This window comes from Girardinichthys multiradiatus, chromosome 23, assembly GCF_021462225.1.
Source record: "Girardinichthys multiradiatus isolate DD_20200921_A chromosome 23, DD_fGirMul_XY1, whole genome shotgun sequence".
NCBI classification, from domain to species: Eukaryota; Metazoa; Chordata; class Actinopteri; order Cyprinodontiformes; family Goodeidae; genus Girardinichthys; species Girardinichthys multiradiatus.
Window position 1 is genome coordinate 41,345,463 of NC_061815.1, and position 18,192 is coordinate 41,363,654.

The 18,192-nt window shown below is 38.4% G+C and overlaps 1 protein-coding gene across 1 annotated transcript; it reads right to left on the reverse strand.

Moving 5' to 3' along the window:
- Window positions 1–7,724: 7,724 nt before the first annotated feature.
- On the reverse strand, window positions 7,725–10,365 carry zgc:92907 (uncharacterized protein LOC436733 homolog). Its single transcript, XM_047353552.1, has 4 exons — window positions 10,142–10,365; window positions 9,902–10,064; window positions 8,051–8,189; window positions 7,725–7,968 (listed from the first exon to the last, which is right to left on the reverse strand). Exons 1-4 carry the CDS (start codon window positions 10,220–10,222, stop codon window positions 7,857–7,859), a joined length of 495 nt encoding a protein of 164 aa, XP_047209508.1. The 5' UTR covers window positions 10,223–10,365; the 3' UTR covers window positions 7,725–7,856.
- Window positions 10,366–18,192: the final 7,827 nt, after the last annotated feature.

The following is an 18,192-nucleotide window of genomic DNA, read 5'->3' on the forward strand; positions in this document are numbered from 1 at the left end:
ATCTGATCTAATGTAGGAATGTGCTGATTCTGAATGTTTACAAAAGGAGTACAGGTGTGACAGATCACATGCTATATTGTATAAAAACTTAAATAAAAAATCCATATCCAGTGAAAAACAACCCAGGCCAGGTTTGAACATTGCAACATTTGTGGGTTTTGAACTGGGTCTGATATGAGGTGGGAAAATGTTAAAGAAAAGTAAAACATTTCAAACATCATAAGTTGTAGTTTAAATAGACTGTATTTGGTTGTATTTAGGATAACCCATTCCAGATTTGACAATTTTAGGTGTTATGGACGTTGAATTAAGATGGATATGAGATGCCAAAACACAGTTAAACATCCACTTACCCAAATGCTGGATAGGAAGCTGTGGATTAGAAACACACATTACAGGGGATTTTCTCGGTCACAAGACTTTACCACAACATGTCCAAGAAAACCGACATTATTTAACACAACACAAGCTAAAAGAAGCTACAAACAACAGATTCTCCTAATAGTTCCTAAGAATGCAAAAATTGGCACAGAAAATGTAAAATAAACCACATAATCACTTTAAAACAGGACAAAAAAACAAAAACAAATCCTAACCACAACAGGCTTAACAAAACAAACAAATAAATGTCTACAGTAAAAATCAGGCAACAATTAGGACCATAATCAGCAATAAGTTATTTCGATCAACCACAAAGTGATGCAATGCACTGAACAATCTTTACTGGAAACTGGTTTGGAGCCTTCTGCTTAACAGTAAAGGCATGTGGAGCAAACCGAAACAAGAAGTAAAACTATTTCAAATGCATAAAGAAAACCTACTTTTAAACTAAACACAGAAAAGTGTAGAATGAAACTAGATTACAAAGAGCACGAAACCCCTAAACCCAAACAGATACCAGGTTCAATATTTATAATAGATGGTAGTTTTAAGACAGCCAAGTCCAAAGTTCAGCAAGTTTTTATGTTGTCAACAGCTACTGTCTTAAACTGTGATATTATGACTTTGCATTAGGATTGACCTAAATCACTGGGCATGTTTACATTGTTAAAGCTAACCTATATATTAAAAAGGCTTGAACACACCTGTCTGCAGATTTTTATTTTGTTTCCTATCCAATCTACTGAGGCCCCAAATCTAATATATCCCCCAAGAAAAGCACTATTTTTAGGTTTTGCTAATTACATTAAAGCGGCTGTGCTAGTTTGACTCAGATGCTAGCACTTGTTTGTTTTTGCTGGACAGAGATTAGGAGGAAAGTTGCTTTCAGGCACAGCAGATATGCCCACAAAATTATCAAAAGGCTTAAAAACCACAGAAAACAATAACATCATCTGTAGACAGAGCTTGCAGAACAAAAGAACTAGAAACTAGAATTACGCTACACAGTTTATGTGTTGGCTAGGACAGTTAGCTCAAACAGGTAGTAAAAAGCCAGAGCACAGAGGCGACAGCAGCTAATATTTATGAGCATAAGGTTTATCAAGTAAGAAAATACTTTATTTCACCAAAAACGTGCTGTAGCAGCACTATTTCTTTTCTCCGTGTCTGAGCCAAATGAAGGAGGGAAAATTTGGCTGGAGAGGTGGTAGTCTCAATTTTTCAGCTTCCCTTCCAACCCTGAAAAATGAGGCATTAGCTTGAAGCGATATTTGGGACTTTTAGGGTTTGAATGGCATGACAGAGCAATGTTTTGACAGCTGTATAATTGTAATGCTTTTAAACCCTTAGGTGTAAATCTAGACTGAATTTCAGGGGAAACATGAGACCTGCACAATTGCTGCGCAACTCCCTGATATAAGGTTTTACAGTGAAAGCTGTTTGGGTATCAAGGTAATGCTGGTCAGAATTACGGAGGAAATTACATCTGAAACAAAACAATTTTTAATGTTTTAAATTACATCTCTGTCATCATTTTTCATTTCTAACTGTGCCCACCACTAAGCACTTTTAAATATGTTTGTAGGGTGCAGGTTTGTTAGATCCCCAAGCTACCAAACCCAGACATTTATTTTAAGCTCTTCTCACTAGATAAATAATGTAAATCTTCACTTTCTGAACTCATATTAGAGCTGGAGACTTTGCTATTAGTACATTTGTCTTTGGTGAAAAAGAAAACGTGTATATAAATATGATACACGCATTTTAAATGCCCTTGTCTTTAAAAGCTTTGTCCTCAGCTTTCAACAAAGGCTATTTTATGAGTATTTTAAATTTTCAAGCCTTTGCTCAGACTACTCCTTCTTTAGACAAATATAGACAAACATTGTACAGTTGGGTGTGACCCGTGACCAGTAAACTGACCAAAACATGTAGGAGGGGCTTTCGCTTGCAACATATAATTATATTTAGACAGTGAGTGCTTTAAACTTTAGCCTGTCTTGTAGGTGTGGAAGAATTTAAACCAGAGCCAACACCTTAAATCTCTACATCCAAAACAAACCATGGGGAAAACTTTCACCGAAGGGTGAATGCATGTATGTTTTGACCATTGATTACTGAATCTAACTATAGATTATTATAGATTATTATATTGACTATATTACGATAAAAAACAGGATCAGAGGCATGTTGTGTCTTGAAGAAAAACTAAACAAACAAGGTTCCTTTGCAGCTCTACTTTTCATGTGATATCCACTGTTGACCTGCCAGAAGTGATGTTCTTGGCCCAGTTGTTACTAATCGTGTGCATTCGGTCAGTCCTTACTTGTTTTGATGAAAGAACCATCTGTGTTGTTTCCAGAAGCCAAGCTGCTCAACCGGTTCAAATCAAATAGTCTTCAGAGAAGTCACAACCTTTGGATCCATTAGTTGCATTGATGGTCATCTCTGATGGTAGTTAAGCAACTGTAACAATGAAATGGCTGTTCCAGCATCAATTTTAAATTTAATTTCTATATAAAAAATGTCTTTCTTTTTATACTTCAGAAATGTATAGACGCTTACAGAAAACTGAAAAAACAGGTTTAATAAACTGTTTACAATGACTTACTTCTATGGTGTTTTATAATTTCATACAGTAACAAACATTGTATTTTTAGAATCACCTTTAGCCTTCCAACGACAGAAAGTTGTGAGACAAACATTTTTTAATAAATGCTCTTCAAGTTTCCTTCTAGAAGTCATTACGTCTTTTAACAATTACTCAGAATTCCCTTTTTTTACTAATGTTTTGGAGGAAAAATAAATAATAATTTGACCATGGAATGCCCTAGGACCTGACTATCTTTGTTATTCAGTAACTGACCTATGAATATGCTAATCTGGACCTTCTGGAACCAGGCCTTGCTCCTCTGTATCTTAAGCAAGGCAAAGTTCAGGACTGATATCATAGTTGTTTTAGCCATACATGTTTGAACACATGACCTGTTTTTATAAATTGAGGGTAAATTATACGAGGCTGCGTGCAAACGAAAGTATCTGAGTGATAATTTTAATTAATTTGAACCTTTTTAAGGAACATTCTGTCTTTCCACAGGGAGCAGGTTGTAGACAAGACCACTAAGGACACATAAGGACAGTGTCTGTCCGGTCAGTGTTTTGGCGGTGGAACTTGAAATAGTTTTACTTCTTGTTTTGGTTTGCTCCACATGCCATTACTGTTTACAAGTTTCCAGTAAAGATTGTTCCAAACATTGCATGACTTTGTGGTGGATTTGAATCATTTGTTGCTGATTATAGTCATGATTGTTGCCTGATATTTACTGTACACGTGTTTTGTAAACCTGTTGTGGTCATCAGGTGGTTGATGCAGAATTTTTTATTTCTTTATTGTTAGAACACTATTTTCACTGTTGTAGATTGTTCTTAAAATGGAAACTGTCAGGTTAAACCCAAAGTATTTGCCTCTTATTTGCCAGGTTTGTGCTATTGTTTTAATTTAATTATAAAAGCACCACAATCATCCAGGGTCTTTTACTCAGAAACATGCTCAGGTGCAACCCTTCATTAAACTTGGCAAAATACAGCAAGTAAATAGACAAAAAATAATTTTTAGACCAATAAAGAAAAAAGCAATTGATCCCAATAAATTTAGGAACTCTTAATTAGGCAAAGTGCAAGAGCCTTTTTTGTTTTGGATCTTCAGTGATTTACAGGCTCAAAAAATAAAACTATTTTGTTCATCTTACTAAAATATTATTCAGTCATTGAGGGGGTAAAAATACTATTTCACAAAAAAAATATGTATTTAATAGAAAAGAAAATCTAACTTTTGTGGCACAAAATACAAAACTTTGGACACCACTGAGTTATGTAGATAACTCTCTTGGTGTGTTGATTTAGTAAAAATCCATGTTACTTGGTCCCAAAGGCTGAAGCTAACAGCTAGCATGGGAGACGCCAAACCAGATATCTGCCACTTTAAGACAACTCCAATCTCAAAAACATCAGAGCAGCTTACGTCAGCACAGTTTATGAAATCCTAAATCGTCGTCACATTCCCATTGGAAGAGCATTTACACCGATTATTTATTTATTTAAAGCAGGGGTGCCCAAGTCCAGTCCTCCAGAGCCACTATCCTGCAACTTTTAGATGCATTCCTGCAACACACCGGAATTAAATGACTGGCTCATTACCAGGCCCCAACAGAGCTGAATAACTGAATGCTGAGGAAGGAATTCAGCCATTTGATTCAGGTGTGTTAGAGCAGGAATGCATCTAAAAGTTGCAGGATAGTAGCTCTCGAGGACTGGACTTCCTCTAAAGGTCGGAGGAGGGGCAACACTAAGAACCTTCCCTAGTGAAACACTTACTGCAAACAGAATAAGTAAAGCATTTTCAGACAGCGTAACCGATTAATGTGAAAGCATTGTAAATAAAACAAAACATAGCCATTTAAGAGAATGCTGTTTTGACAGATTTTTACATTGCTTTAAATTTATATCAGATAGTCCAACCAGAAACTGTTTTACATGTTTTGTTTTCAGTATGTGTTTTATGTAGGTAGGGTACTGATGGTGCACCATCTCCTATCTACATTTCCCGTGTATTCAGTATTCATCACATTTAAAAAAAAAAAATTACAGTTAAAAAAACAAAAAAACACCAATCGCATAAACTGTCTTGACGTTTTGAGATTGACGTTGTTTAAAGACAGCATATGCCCGCCTTGGACACAGCCTTCCTTGGCCTCCGTGTTAGCTTCAGTCTCTTAGAACAAATAATCTGGATTTATACTAAATCAAGAGACCACAAGAATTATCCACAGCAGGTAAGATATGAACTACTTAGAACATTTTCGCAGGGCCTCACTTCAAAAATCCTGAACTATCCCTTTAATATTAGCTGCTATGATTTTGCTCAAATTGCAAAAGAAGTATCTTCTGGATGCAATATGGTTAAAAGAAGATCTTTCTACCAAGGGAAAGCATCAAATAATGCATTGTATACACATTAGAGCTGCTTGCACATGGCCTCAGAGTGAGACACTTGTTTGTGCCATTCCAATTTCATTAACAAACATCATGTGACAGGACAAGTCTAAACCAGACTAAATCAAGGAAAAATAAGGCTGCTGCCAGACCTAACATGTTTTAGAATTAAGTGACATACACTGCTCACTATCTAAACGATATTTAGTGGACATAATGAAATGTAGAGTATTAAATGTGTAATTCAGAGGTATTTCTCAGTCCTTTCTGAACTGACTCCATATTTGTACTCGATTTAAGGCAGTAAGAATGAACAAATTTACAGTTTAACCACATCTGATTTCTGTAAGCTGTGACACATTTGTCTGAAGAAAGGAACTGAAGAAAGCTTCACATCCTTGAATTGCAGCAAATCCTGTTCCTCTGAAATTCAGCTGACTACAGCACAAAAGGGACTTTCCTGTGAGGGAAACCTGTCAGTCTTTCTGCTTTATTCCTCTTGTACAACAGTTTTAGAAGGTTTGTTAGTGGTCACTTATTAAAAGCGTTTTACCATTAAAATAACTGATTAAAAAGTAAAGGTTTTGCTCAGATCAGTGTTTGTGCATCTGACATCTCTGTAGCACAGCAGACAAAAATGTTTCCTGTTGTGGTTTTCACTGTTTATAGGTTGAAGGGGCAAACTACAGTACGTGCAGCTTTTCACTCAGCCGTGTTTCGACACCAGCCTGTTAGAGGTTAACATATTATGAGACTCTTAACTGAGTTTGGGAAATATCATAAAATATCTATTTGCTGTATTTCAAAATAAAACAAATGAGGTTATTAAATATAATTCTAGATTGAAGCTAAACATTAGTATCTGATCTTGACTGGAGGAGGATTGAGTTGTTCTGGAAGGACATGATAATCAGCATTTTAAACCCCACTCAGCTTTCTGGCAAGTAAACAGTCCGCTTTAAAAGTATTCATTTGACTTGTTCACTCTTTGTCTCATTACAGTCAAAAACTTCAATGTATTTTTTTTATGGGTAATTTTATGTGATATTTAGGAAATAAAATCTCAGCTACAGCTTCAAGTCTTTTGAAGTATTTCTTTACCAGCATTTTACATCTAGAGGGAAACTTTTCCCCATTCTTCTTTCCAAAGCAGCAAAAGCTGAGTTTGGTTGGATGGAGAGCAACTGGGCATCAATGTTTAGTCAACTCTTGCCAGATTCATATCATCCTAATAATTAACTGTTACTTTGATCTAAACCATTCAACTGGAGCTCTGGCTGCATGTTTAGGGTCATCGTCCTGTAGGAAGGAGAGCCTCTTCAGCTGCCTCTAACAGGATTGTGTTTAGCTCTATCCTTCTTCCCATCAGCTCTGACCAACTTCCCTGTCCCTGCTGGAGAAAAGCATCCCCACAGGTTGTATTCAGGGTAATGTGCAGTTTCAGTTTTCTGCTACACATTGTAGTTTACATGTAGGGCAGAACTTTAAAGTTTCTGGGTCCATCTGACCATAGCACATTCTTCCACACTTGCTGTGTTCACTACATGGCTTTTGGCAAACTAAAGAGAGGACTTGATATGGCTTTCTTCTTGCCACTCTTCCATAAATGCCAGATTTGTGGAGTGCATAACTAAGAGCTTTTCTGTTAACATGTTCTCCCACCTGAGCTGTGGAGCTCTGCAGCTCCTTCAGATTGAGTTAATCATCTCCTTGCTCAGACTGCCAGTGTGGGTGGGTGTTATTTACTGATTATGTGATTTATTTTTTTTAAAGGTTGTTGGTGGCACTGGATTTTATTCAGAGGTATCGGGGTGAGGCACTGTCGGTACCATACCTCTATGGGATGCAGGACATGTCTCAAGCTTTATTAGTACTAAACATACTTTTTGTCAAGCTTCCGGAAAATGTTAAACATAATCCAAATAAAATCATTGATATTCATAAAGCTGTACACTGTCACTTAGATTGGCAAAATGGCATTTTATATTATATTAGACTTGTCCCCTGGGATAAAATTAGATTATAGTTAAAAGGACAGCAGACAGGCTTTCATTGGAATAGGGTTCCAATGAAAGAAATCAAATTAGATGAATGTAAAATGGCTGAACTACAAGCAGCTGTAGAGGTTTACACTCAATGAGAAAATGCGTGAAGTATAAAAAGATCTAAAAGCTTTACCTTACAGGTGGATTAGTCTTACTGCTGTACTTAAACAGGCTACTGGGCTTTACTTAAACAATGTTTGCAAACCTGTGTCACAAAGACCTCAGTCTGGGGACGTATTTCACTGTAAAGTTCAACTAAAGCTTAAATTGATATAAATATTAAATAACAGAACATTCACAGGGAGCTGATGTCCGATATATATTTGATTAAAATATAAACACTCAATGTTTTAATTGCGTACAAAGTCATGTTCATTCGCAACAAAGAATCAGCACTTTTATGTGTAACATAATTAGCAGCTTTGTGGAGTTAAAATGTCATTTCACCCCAAGCGCTTTGTCTAGAAAGTTTGCAAAATTCTTTGGCTGTCCAGGAGGAAATGGCTGCAGTACAGAGAGGTCCATGTTCTTCAGAGTTTCTGTCAGAGTGCTGAACAAACCAAAGAACACACCATTAGAGTCGGTTAGCTTCGCATTGCTACGCTTCGGACAGGCGTGTGAGACAGACATACCTGCATGTACAGTACAACAGGTGGTGGTCCATGTGCAGCTGTCGGGCCATCTCCAGCTGGTGGTTGTCCATCAGTTTGTCGTTGACTACAACCAGCAGAGGTTTACCGGCACTGAGAGCCTCCAGACAACTTCCTGCACCTGAAAGGAATTTTTTAAGAAAAAAATAAATAAAGTGAGTCTATCTATTTTCCTTTACTTTATTTGCTTTATTTTCCCAGAGTGCAAAAAACAAATCAATAATGAATTACAACCTATAGATCAAGCTTTCACATACTATTAACGTCCTATTATACAGGTTTATATGGGCCCGTTGCTAAAAGAATTATCCCTAAAGCACCACGTCTTTGTTATTTCTCTCTGGTTTTCAGACTGCGACAGAGAAAAAGACTCCAACAAGACCTGCTTCAGGTGTGACTGCATGCCTGTTCTGCATTGATGTTTAATATTAACCCCTTAAAAGTACCAGTTCACAGTTAAAAACCCCCAAATCTGCCTCTGCAAACCTGAGCAGACACACTAAAATCAAGGAAGAGCAAGCCCGCCACAGTGTGGACTAGAAGTGGGCATTTTATTATTTTTAGAACTACAAAAAGCTCAAAACTTAATTCACTGGATCTTTTGGCCACTTTGGAGTCAATCAGCTCAGTCTAAATACAACATTTGTTCTCCTAATAAGATTTTTTTCCTCTGCTACAATAATCAGTCAGGAGGTTGAGAGTTCGATTTATGAGGTTTATTTAAGAAGAGTTTGTGAGGTGTTCAGATGCTACAGCTACATTATGGAGGCATTATTTCACATGAAACCATGTGTCAGCTGTCTGAACCTGTTGAACACCGTCTGCCACAGTGCTTTAAGGTTCATAACCAGACATAAACCTCTTGTGCATCCACGCACTCTCTACATTGGAGAAAATCAGTACTTGGACTGTTGCCATCCTACTTGTCAAGGTTCATATCCGATAAACACTGCAGTCAAGTCCTGTGCCTGTCCATAAGGATCTGGACAAAAAGACAGTCTCGTATGGTGCCGTCTCATCCAGGAAGGACTTGATACTCTCCAATCTAATCCCTCTCTCAGATTTTAAACAGCTTTTACAGATACTTGGAAGTTCAATAAACATCTGTTTTTGCTTTTTGAGTTTTTTGCATTCATCATCTCATCTGTGATGTTTTAGTGTCATTCTTTGTGTGAACAGATCCTTCCTAAAAATGAGACTGGATCTCAACAAGATCTCATGATAATTCAGAAACTGCCCACATTTAAACAAAGTTATTATGAATGCATTTAGTGATCAAATTTGGCCATGCTTAATTCATGCAGCCGTGCAAAAAGCAACAGATTTAAAATGAATTGCCAATCATTTTGAAGAGAAGAAATTGAAAAAGCTACTTGTTGAGCTGCTGTCCAAAAGAAACGAAGAACAAACAAACTAACAAAACCAATAATATAATTCGCACCCAGTGGCTGTTTATGTAAGAAAAAAAACCCAAATTGTATTTTAATAATCTCTGATCAGTGTATGGTCAGATTTCCTACTTTCCTCAGTCGTGTAATGGTGGTATATGTTTTTATGCTGTGCTGAAGTAGGACCAGTTATCACAGCTTCTTCGGGGTATCCTTGCATCTTTATTTTCAGCAGTGTTTTTTTTTTTTTTTTTTTTTTTAAATCAGTACAACAGCGGCAATAACAATAAACAGAGAAATAAAGCCGGTCAGGTACATTGGCTAGAATAACATATTTCATAGAATTAAGCTTTTTAAAACAAGGTTTGCATGACGGGTTGAAGTGGCTGGGGCGAGGGGGCTGGGCCCCGGTAAAGCTTTATGTGTAGAAACGCCCCTGATTTACCTGCATGGCTGATGACAAGATCAGCCCGTCTCATGTCCTCTGCTATGGAGTCTTTGAAGCGAAAAGCCTCCACGCTGAGGTCTGCACAGCTGTCAGCATCTGGAACCAAAGTCCCTCTTCCGACCTGAAGAACCAGACGTCCGTATCCCCGAGCCTTCAGTATCTATGAGGGTAAAACATTTCAGTCATAAAACATGGGATTCAGCTACTTACCTGACCTATATGAAGACCCCTGCTCACCTGCGTGACCTCAGAGGAAGTGACGCTCTCAATCAGCTCATCAAAGCGCGTAGTTCCGACGGTAACAAACACCGTCGTCATGTCCGCTCCGGTTTAAAATCCTCTCTTTTTACCCTCTGTGTGTAAAGATTTCAGCTCGTAAACTCACTCTTCATCGTCATCTTCAATCTGAGAGCACAGGTCTGACAGCTGCTTCCGCTTCAGACGTCATCACGGCACCAACGTCCATGACAGACACACAATATCGCCATCTGGAGGCCGGAGGTCTTAGCTGCAGCCACTCAAAGAGGACAACTTCACTTTAAATGCTAAGATGTCCAAGACCTGTTAAAACAGTGGGACTAGACTTTGTCAGTTTGTTGTGTTTGGTCATAAAAACAAAAGAAGAAAAAAAGCTGCGATCTATTAGCACTGCATAACTGAAGGATTCAAATTAATTATTAGTTCTGTTTTTTACTCAGAAATTTAAATCTCTAAGTTTAAGGAAACATTAACATTAAGCAACCTTGAAAGTCAGAGGCTTCCTACCAATCCTGACCTCAAAATCCAATATGACTGCCTTGCATATAAAACCTAAAGAAGATGTATCCTATTAAATCTTTCACGCAAAACTGCAACAAAGTCATTTGGTGTTTGTAAGTACAACATGCAGATAAATATATTGCCATTCTTTTGCATTATTGCATATTAATAATCATATGCATTTATTTCCTTAGAAATTGAAATGTCCAACTTTGAAGCAGAAACAGCTTGGTGTTTGGCCTGTTAGTTCTACAACACAGACAATTAGATTTACCTTGTGAATGGCTGGTACAAAAGCTTTTTCTTGACACCTGAGATATTTCACACAGGTTTAACCAGGATAAATTTTGTCAAACTAATGTGTTTTTGTATTTTCCATTACAAAGGTCAAATGTTGTAATAAACAGCCATAGCTGTTACCTATACATGATTTTATTTTAATTTTTGTTATCTTTGAAAAACCTTTCCAACACAGCTTCCTTACTGGATATTGTAAGTAAAACTGGTGGAGTTGAATAAAAAAATTAACACCTTTCCACACTCAGGTCTCCTCTTATGTTTCTTAGAATAAAGACAGCTGTTTGACCTTTAGACTGTTGAAATTGCAGTATATGATTTATCCACCATTTATACACCATTCAACGACTTCTCTTGCCTACTGCATAAAGTCATCTTCATCCTGGAAAGATTGCCATCCAGACTGAAATGTTTCCACACACCTTAGAAGTAACTTTGTGTGGATTAGTTGTTGCCCTCCCTTTGTAGAAGCGACAGGAATCAAACTACCTCTGTAAAAAGTGCTCACCACCAGAAGTGGGTAGTATCTAGTTACATTTACTCAGTTACATTAACTGTACTTGTGTAACTTTTTGGAAAAAAAGTACTTTTAGTAGTTTTACTGCACTGTACGTTTTACTTCTACTTGAGTAAAATCCAAGAGGTATCTCAGCTCTTCATGAGTACAATTTTTGGCTATTAGACCCCTTTTCTTCCTACAGAGGTTAAACTTTTCATTTGTTTTCTGTCTGCGTGTAAGTACAGTGGTTGTAAAAGTATTTCCCTTCTTACAGATGTTGAAAATGTAGGGTATCATGTCTGATATTAAAAACCTCATTTTAATATCAGACATGATACCCTGGGTAAATGCAAAAAGCAGTTTTCAAATTTTATTTCGTTTTATTTCAGGAGAAAAAGCTATCCAAACCAATCTGTAAAAAAGTAAATGCAAAAAGTTATTGCCCCCTAAACCTAATAGGGGGTTTGTTAAAACCGAGAATAAATGTTTTTCCTCACTGTGGAGGAACTTTGGTTCACTCTTCTTATCAGAATTGTTGTAATTCAGAAACATTGGAGCTTAAATCAGATTTAAGTCCAGGCTTTGACTAGACCAATCCAAAACCTTCAGTGAAGTTTTTTGTGGCATTCAGAGGTGGACTTGCTGGTGTGTTAATATCATTCTCCTGCTGCATAAACAAGCTTTACTTGAGCTCAATGTCACAAACTAATGGCTGGACATTCTCCTTCAGGATGTTCTGGTAGGGAGCAGAATTTATGGTTTCTTAAACTGAGGCAAGTCATTGAACCTGCAAAGCAGTCCCAGACCATAATACTACCACCACACGGACATCTGGTGTGATGAAATGCTATTAGTTTTGGACCAGATATAATTGAACACACACTTTACAAAATGTTTCATTTTGTCTCATACATCCACAAAATATTTCCCCCCTAATCTTAGAGATCATCAAAGATGTTTTTTGAGATATGCAAGACGGGCCTTTGTGTTTTTGGTCACCAGTGATTTTCGCCGTGAAACTCTTCCATGTAAGCATTTTTTCTAATATTGTTGAATCACAAATACTATTTATGAGCTCATTTATCAGCAGTGTGTGTACTCATGGAAAAACTTTGAGAGACCTAGGATGGTTCACCACCGTTTAATGTTGTAACCATTTCCAGACTGCTGGATGTTAGCAACTTTGTTTCTCATCTGTTATTAAATTTCTTATAATCAGGGAAAAATATGTTGCTTTTTGAAATTGTTTGGCCTACTTTATGTTGTCAGGCAAGCTGTATTTAGGTGATTTTTTAAATTATAGGTTAGGCAGTAACATTTGGCAAGTGAAACTGAACTAAAGTTTCCAAAAATGTGGTAAATCAAGGTAGGTTCATGATTTATGAAGGGGGCAGTTACTTTTCCCATAGACTATTGTTGGTTTTCCCTTAATAAATGAAATCATGATTTGAAAACTGCGTTTTGTATTTTTTCTTGTTATTTTTGATATTTAAAAGTTGTTCATCTGACAAAAAAGCAAGAACAAAATAAACTTATAAGTGGGCAAATCTTTTTTCACACCACTACACATATTCATGAGGATTTTGCACATATATTTAGTGGCAATATTGGAAAACATATATGCTAAATGTGCATAAAACAGTAGTAGATAGTTTCAATGATTAATTTTATGCATGCCTTAAAAGTGTAAAACCTAAAGAATAAAATTATTTCCTGCAGCTTTTTCATACAGCTGTAGAAATGGTCAGATGTTCTTGTTGGCTTAGTTTAGCAGTGCGATGGTTTATTGGGAGAATTACCAGAAGTGACTCACCATCAATGTTATCAGTAGCACCTGTGTGTTTCCTGTCATCTCAAGTCAAACGTCCGCCATCAGACCTTTATGTTAACAGATAATAATTAGATGGCTTCCAGCGTCGATACTCCAGTGCTTGTTCCATACTGGGCTGAAGTGAATCTTCAAAGCCAGCAGGCCTCTTCAGGCTTTTATTTGTTTTGACATATGGGACGGAGGGCTGCCTGCCCCTATTTTGTACCCAGCTCCTACATGTGACATTGCATAAATGTCTTGTCACTCTGAAGGAGATGCTGTCCTCTTTAGTTAGTGCCATGCTGTCAATGCTGACTCACAGCTCCGAGGAGTGGCTGTGACGTGTAGACTGCTTAAACCTGCTGAATTCAGGTACACAAGTTGCAAACCTGCCGATGGAAATCCAAATAGGAATCAGGGCACAAGTTTCTACTCCAGTGCATCCAGTCTGTAAAGGCCTCAGAGGTTTGTCAGAGAACATTAGTGAACAAACAGCATTTTGTAGACCAAGGAATGCAACAGACATCTCAGGGATAACAGTTTGAAGACGATAAAAGCAGGGTTAGGTTATAAAACAATACTTGGTCGGGAATCCTTTTGCAGAAATGACTGCTTCAATGCGGCGTGGCATGGAGGCAATCAGCCTGTGGCACTGCTGAGGTCTTATGGAGGCCCAGGATGCTTCGATAGCGGCCTTTAGCTCATCCAGAGTGTTGGGTCTTGAGTCTCTCAACGTTCTCTTCACAATATCCCACAGATTCTCTATGGGGTTCAGGTCAGGAGAGTTCGCAGGCCAATTGAGCACAGTGATACCATGGTCAGTAAACCATTTACCAGTGGTTTTGGCACTGTGAGCAGGTGCCAGGTCGTGCTGAAAAATGAAATCTTCATCTCCATAAAGCTTTTCAGCAGATGGAAGCATGAAGTGCTCCAAAATCTCCTGATAGCTAGCTGCATTGACCCTGCCCTTGATAAAACACAGTGGACCAACACCAGCAGCTGACACGGCACCCCAGACCATCACTGACTGTGTGTACTTCACACTGGACTTCTGGCATTTCCTTCTCCCCAGTCTTCCTCCAGACTCTGGCACCTTGATTTCCGAATGACATGCAGAATTTGCTTTCATCCGAAAAAAGTACTTTGGACCACTGAGCAACAGTCCAGTGCTGCTTCTCTGTAGCCCAGGTCTGGGGAATGCGGCACCTGTAGCCCATTTCCTGCACACGCCTGTGCACGGTGGCTCTGGATGTTTCTACTCCAGACTCAGTCCACTGCTTCCGCAGGTCCCCCAAGGTCTGGAATCGGCCCTTCTCCACAATCTTCCTCAGGGTCCGGTCACCTCTTCTCGTTGTGCACCGTTTTCTGTCACACTTTTTCCTTCCCACAGACTTCCCACTGAGGTGCCTTGATACAGCACTCTGGGAACAGCCTATTCGTTCAGAAATGTCTTTCTGTGTCTTACCCTCTTGCTTGAGGGTGTCAATAATGGCCTTCTGGACAGCAGTCAGGTCGGCAGTCTTACCCATGATTGGGGTTTTGAGGGAACCAAGCTGGGAGTTTTAAAGGCCTCAGGAATCTTTTGCAGGTGTTTAGAGTTAACTTGTTGATTCAGATGATTAGGTTCATAGCTCGTTTAGAGACTCTTTTAATGATATGCTAATTTTGTGAGATAGGAATTTTGGGTTTTCATGAGCTGTATGCCAAAATCATCTGTATTAAGACAATAAAAGACCTGAAATATTTCAGTTAGTGTGCAATGAATCTAAAATATATGAATGTTAAATTTTTATCATGACATTATGGAAAATAATGAACTTTATCACAATATGCTAATATTTTGAGAAGGACCTGTATGTGCTTGCTGGAAGAGTGCTAAGAACAAAGAGGAGGAAAATTAAAATCCCACCATCCCCACAGTGAAATATGGTGGCGGCAGCATCATGTTCACAGATGCTCCTCCATTTAATCTGACTGAACTTGAGGTATTTAGTAAAGAATAGACAAAAATTTCAGTCCTAAGATGTTTAAAAATGGTCAGATGGTAAAGACATAATCCAAAAGACATGCAGCAAATGGTGGACCTGCCGTGTGTTCACTCTGGGAGGCTAAACATAAATACACACCACATTTTTCTCATTTATATTTGCACAAGTCTTTTAAATCACAAATCCTTTTCTTTTCACTACACACTTATTACATCTCTTTGTGTTGGTCTATGGCATAAAATCCCAATAAAGTACAGTGAGGTTTGTTGTTGTAACCAAGCAACATGTAAATATGGGATATTAAAACTTTTGTAAGGTGCTTTATAAGGGACATAAATTACATAAGTGCATAAACAAACTGATTGTATTAAGTCTCAACCCTTGTTTGTTTCACTGTGCTGGTCTGCTGCTGTCGCCCCCTTGTGGTCAGGTAATGATCTGTGGTTTCTTGTTGAGCTGTAAAAAAACAGGACACTGTTTCATGTAAAGGCGAACAACAGGTAACTAAAAACATTAATTACTGCGTGATAAATATGTGTAAACCTAAGATCTCAGTCCAGCTGGTTGCTCTCGTGACCTGCAGGTGAGCAGAGGCTGGGAGATTTATAAATATATTCTGTATCCATAACTTGCTGTTGGGTGTAGTATAAATAATGTTGCCCCATGCTGTATTTTCTCCAACACATACAGGGTTTGTATTTAGTGAAAATTCGCTGGTCATCTAACATTCCTACAAATGTAACCATTGGTTTACACGGTCAAGGATGAATAAGCTGCACATAACCTGCTTTTGGAAACACTGGAGAACATCCCTAATTCGTGCCAAATCCAGGCAAATGTTCATGTTTTTATTTTGTTTTTTTACTGCAGCTCGCTGACCTCAGCTTCACACCAGGCAAATGTCAGGCCAGACACCTGTGGTGATTCTCGCTGCATGGACCGAGGTTAAAAGGGAGGTTGGTTAGGGAGGAGTTTGGAGAAGCAGTAACACATATCTTAACATCAGTGTGTAAACTATTCACCTTTCATCCATAACTGAACCAACAGACGCTGACAAAATAGTAGCAGCCATTGTCCTTGGTGGTTCTCCCACTCATGGCTGCTGGAAATTTTGATCTGAACAGGCTTCTGTTGTTTTGAACATGTTCAGTCTGCATGTTTTCACCCCACACTTCCTTCCATGCATAAAGAGATGTTGTACTTCCGATTATTTTATCTTCTAAATGCCAGAATCGGGAGGGAACTTTATTTAAATCCTTCCTCAGTATTTGGTAGAACAGCCTTTTTTCAAGCTGTCTGACTTACATCAAACATTTTGTGTCTCTTTCCACAAGCTTTTCACAATAGTTTGTTGGAACTTTGACCCACTCCTCCTGAGAGTTGTTACTGGGCCAGATCTGTCATTTGCACACACACATTTTCTATAAGCCAGAGATCAGGGCTTTGTGATGTCTACTCTAAAACATTGAATGTGATGTCCTTAAGCTACATTGTGACTAATCTGATGCCATGCTTGGGGTCATTCTCTATTTTAAGACCCATTTGTGCCCGAGCTTCAACTTTCTGACCGATGTCTTCAGATGTTGCCTCAGTATTTCCACATTATGTTCTTTCCTCTTCATTTTAATTTTGGAAAGTACACTGGTCCCTCCTGCAACAAAACAGCCCACACCATGATGATGCCACCTCTGTATTTCACAGCTGGGATGGTGTTTCTGGGCTTCTCATCTTACCCCTTTTTTGCCATTATAGCCACACACAATTTTAGTTTCATTAGACCACGTGACATGTCTCCAGAAATGAAGGGCTTTGTCCCAGAGTGCCTTTGCAAACAGTAATCTGGCTTTTTATGTACTTGGTAATGGCTTTTTCCTCTCTAACTGGTCTTTCAGCCCATGTTGGTGCAGTACTTGTTTCACTGTGGAGAAAGACATTTTCTTACTAGCTGAAGCCAGCATCCTCACAAGGTCTTTAGTTTTTGTTCAGGGGTTGTCCCACATTTTGCATCAGAACTCAATTCATCTCTGGGACACAGAACCCATCTCTTTCCTGAACGGTACATCTAGACGTTCCCATGCAGCTTCTAGTTGTGTATAATTGTTTGAACAGATGAACGTGGCATCGTTCAGGCATCATTCATTGTGCCCAAGAATGATCCAGAATTGTGGAGATCCACATTTTCTTCCTGATGATTTCTTTAACTTCTCCATCATGTCACACCAGGAAGCAGTCTGTTTGAGGTGGAGCTTGAAAATACATCCCCAGGTGTGCATCAATTTAAATCAAATGTTCCAAACTGGCATATCTTCATCTGGGCTTTTGTCAAACAGTTTTAAGTTAGATCATTGTTGGAAAACTTCTGAATTTGAAGAATTAGGAATGATTTGGTAACCCTAACTCAAACTGGAAGCGTTTAGTCTGATTTAATGTCAGGGAGAATACAGTGTATGTAAATATCTGGTTTCAACTGTATGTATTAAAAGAAACACCTCAACATCCAATAAAATGTTTTAATAGTTTTAATGTCAGTGTATCAAAAAGTATGTTCATGTACTGTATGTAAACCTGACCTCCTCTTCAGGGAATTACTGCATCAGTACAGCATAGCATGAAGGTGATCAGCTGTGATTCTGCTGGGGTGTTCAGAAAGCCCAGGTTGCTTTAATAGCAACCTTCTGCTAGTCTGTGTTGTTGGCTATGGTGTCTCATCTTCCTCTTGACGACCCAAACCCTACTAGATTCTCAGTGGGGTTTAGGTCAGGTGACTCTGTTGACCATTCAAACATAGCGGTCACTTAAAGGTCCTGCTGGAAACCACACCTCTTCCTTCCACTAATTTTTCCATTAATCTTCACAGATGCAGCACACAGTACAGTCAGCTCTTTTAGCAATGATCTTTTGCCAAGGTTCCTCCACATTTTTCAGGCCAATATTT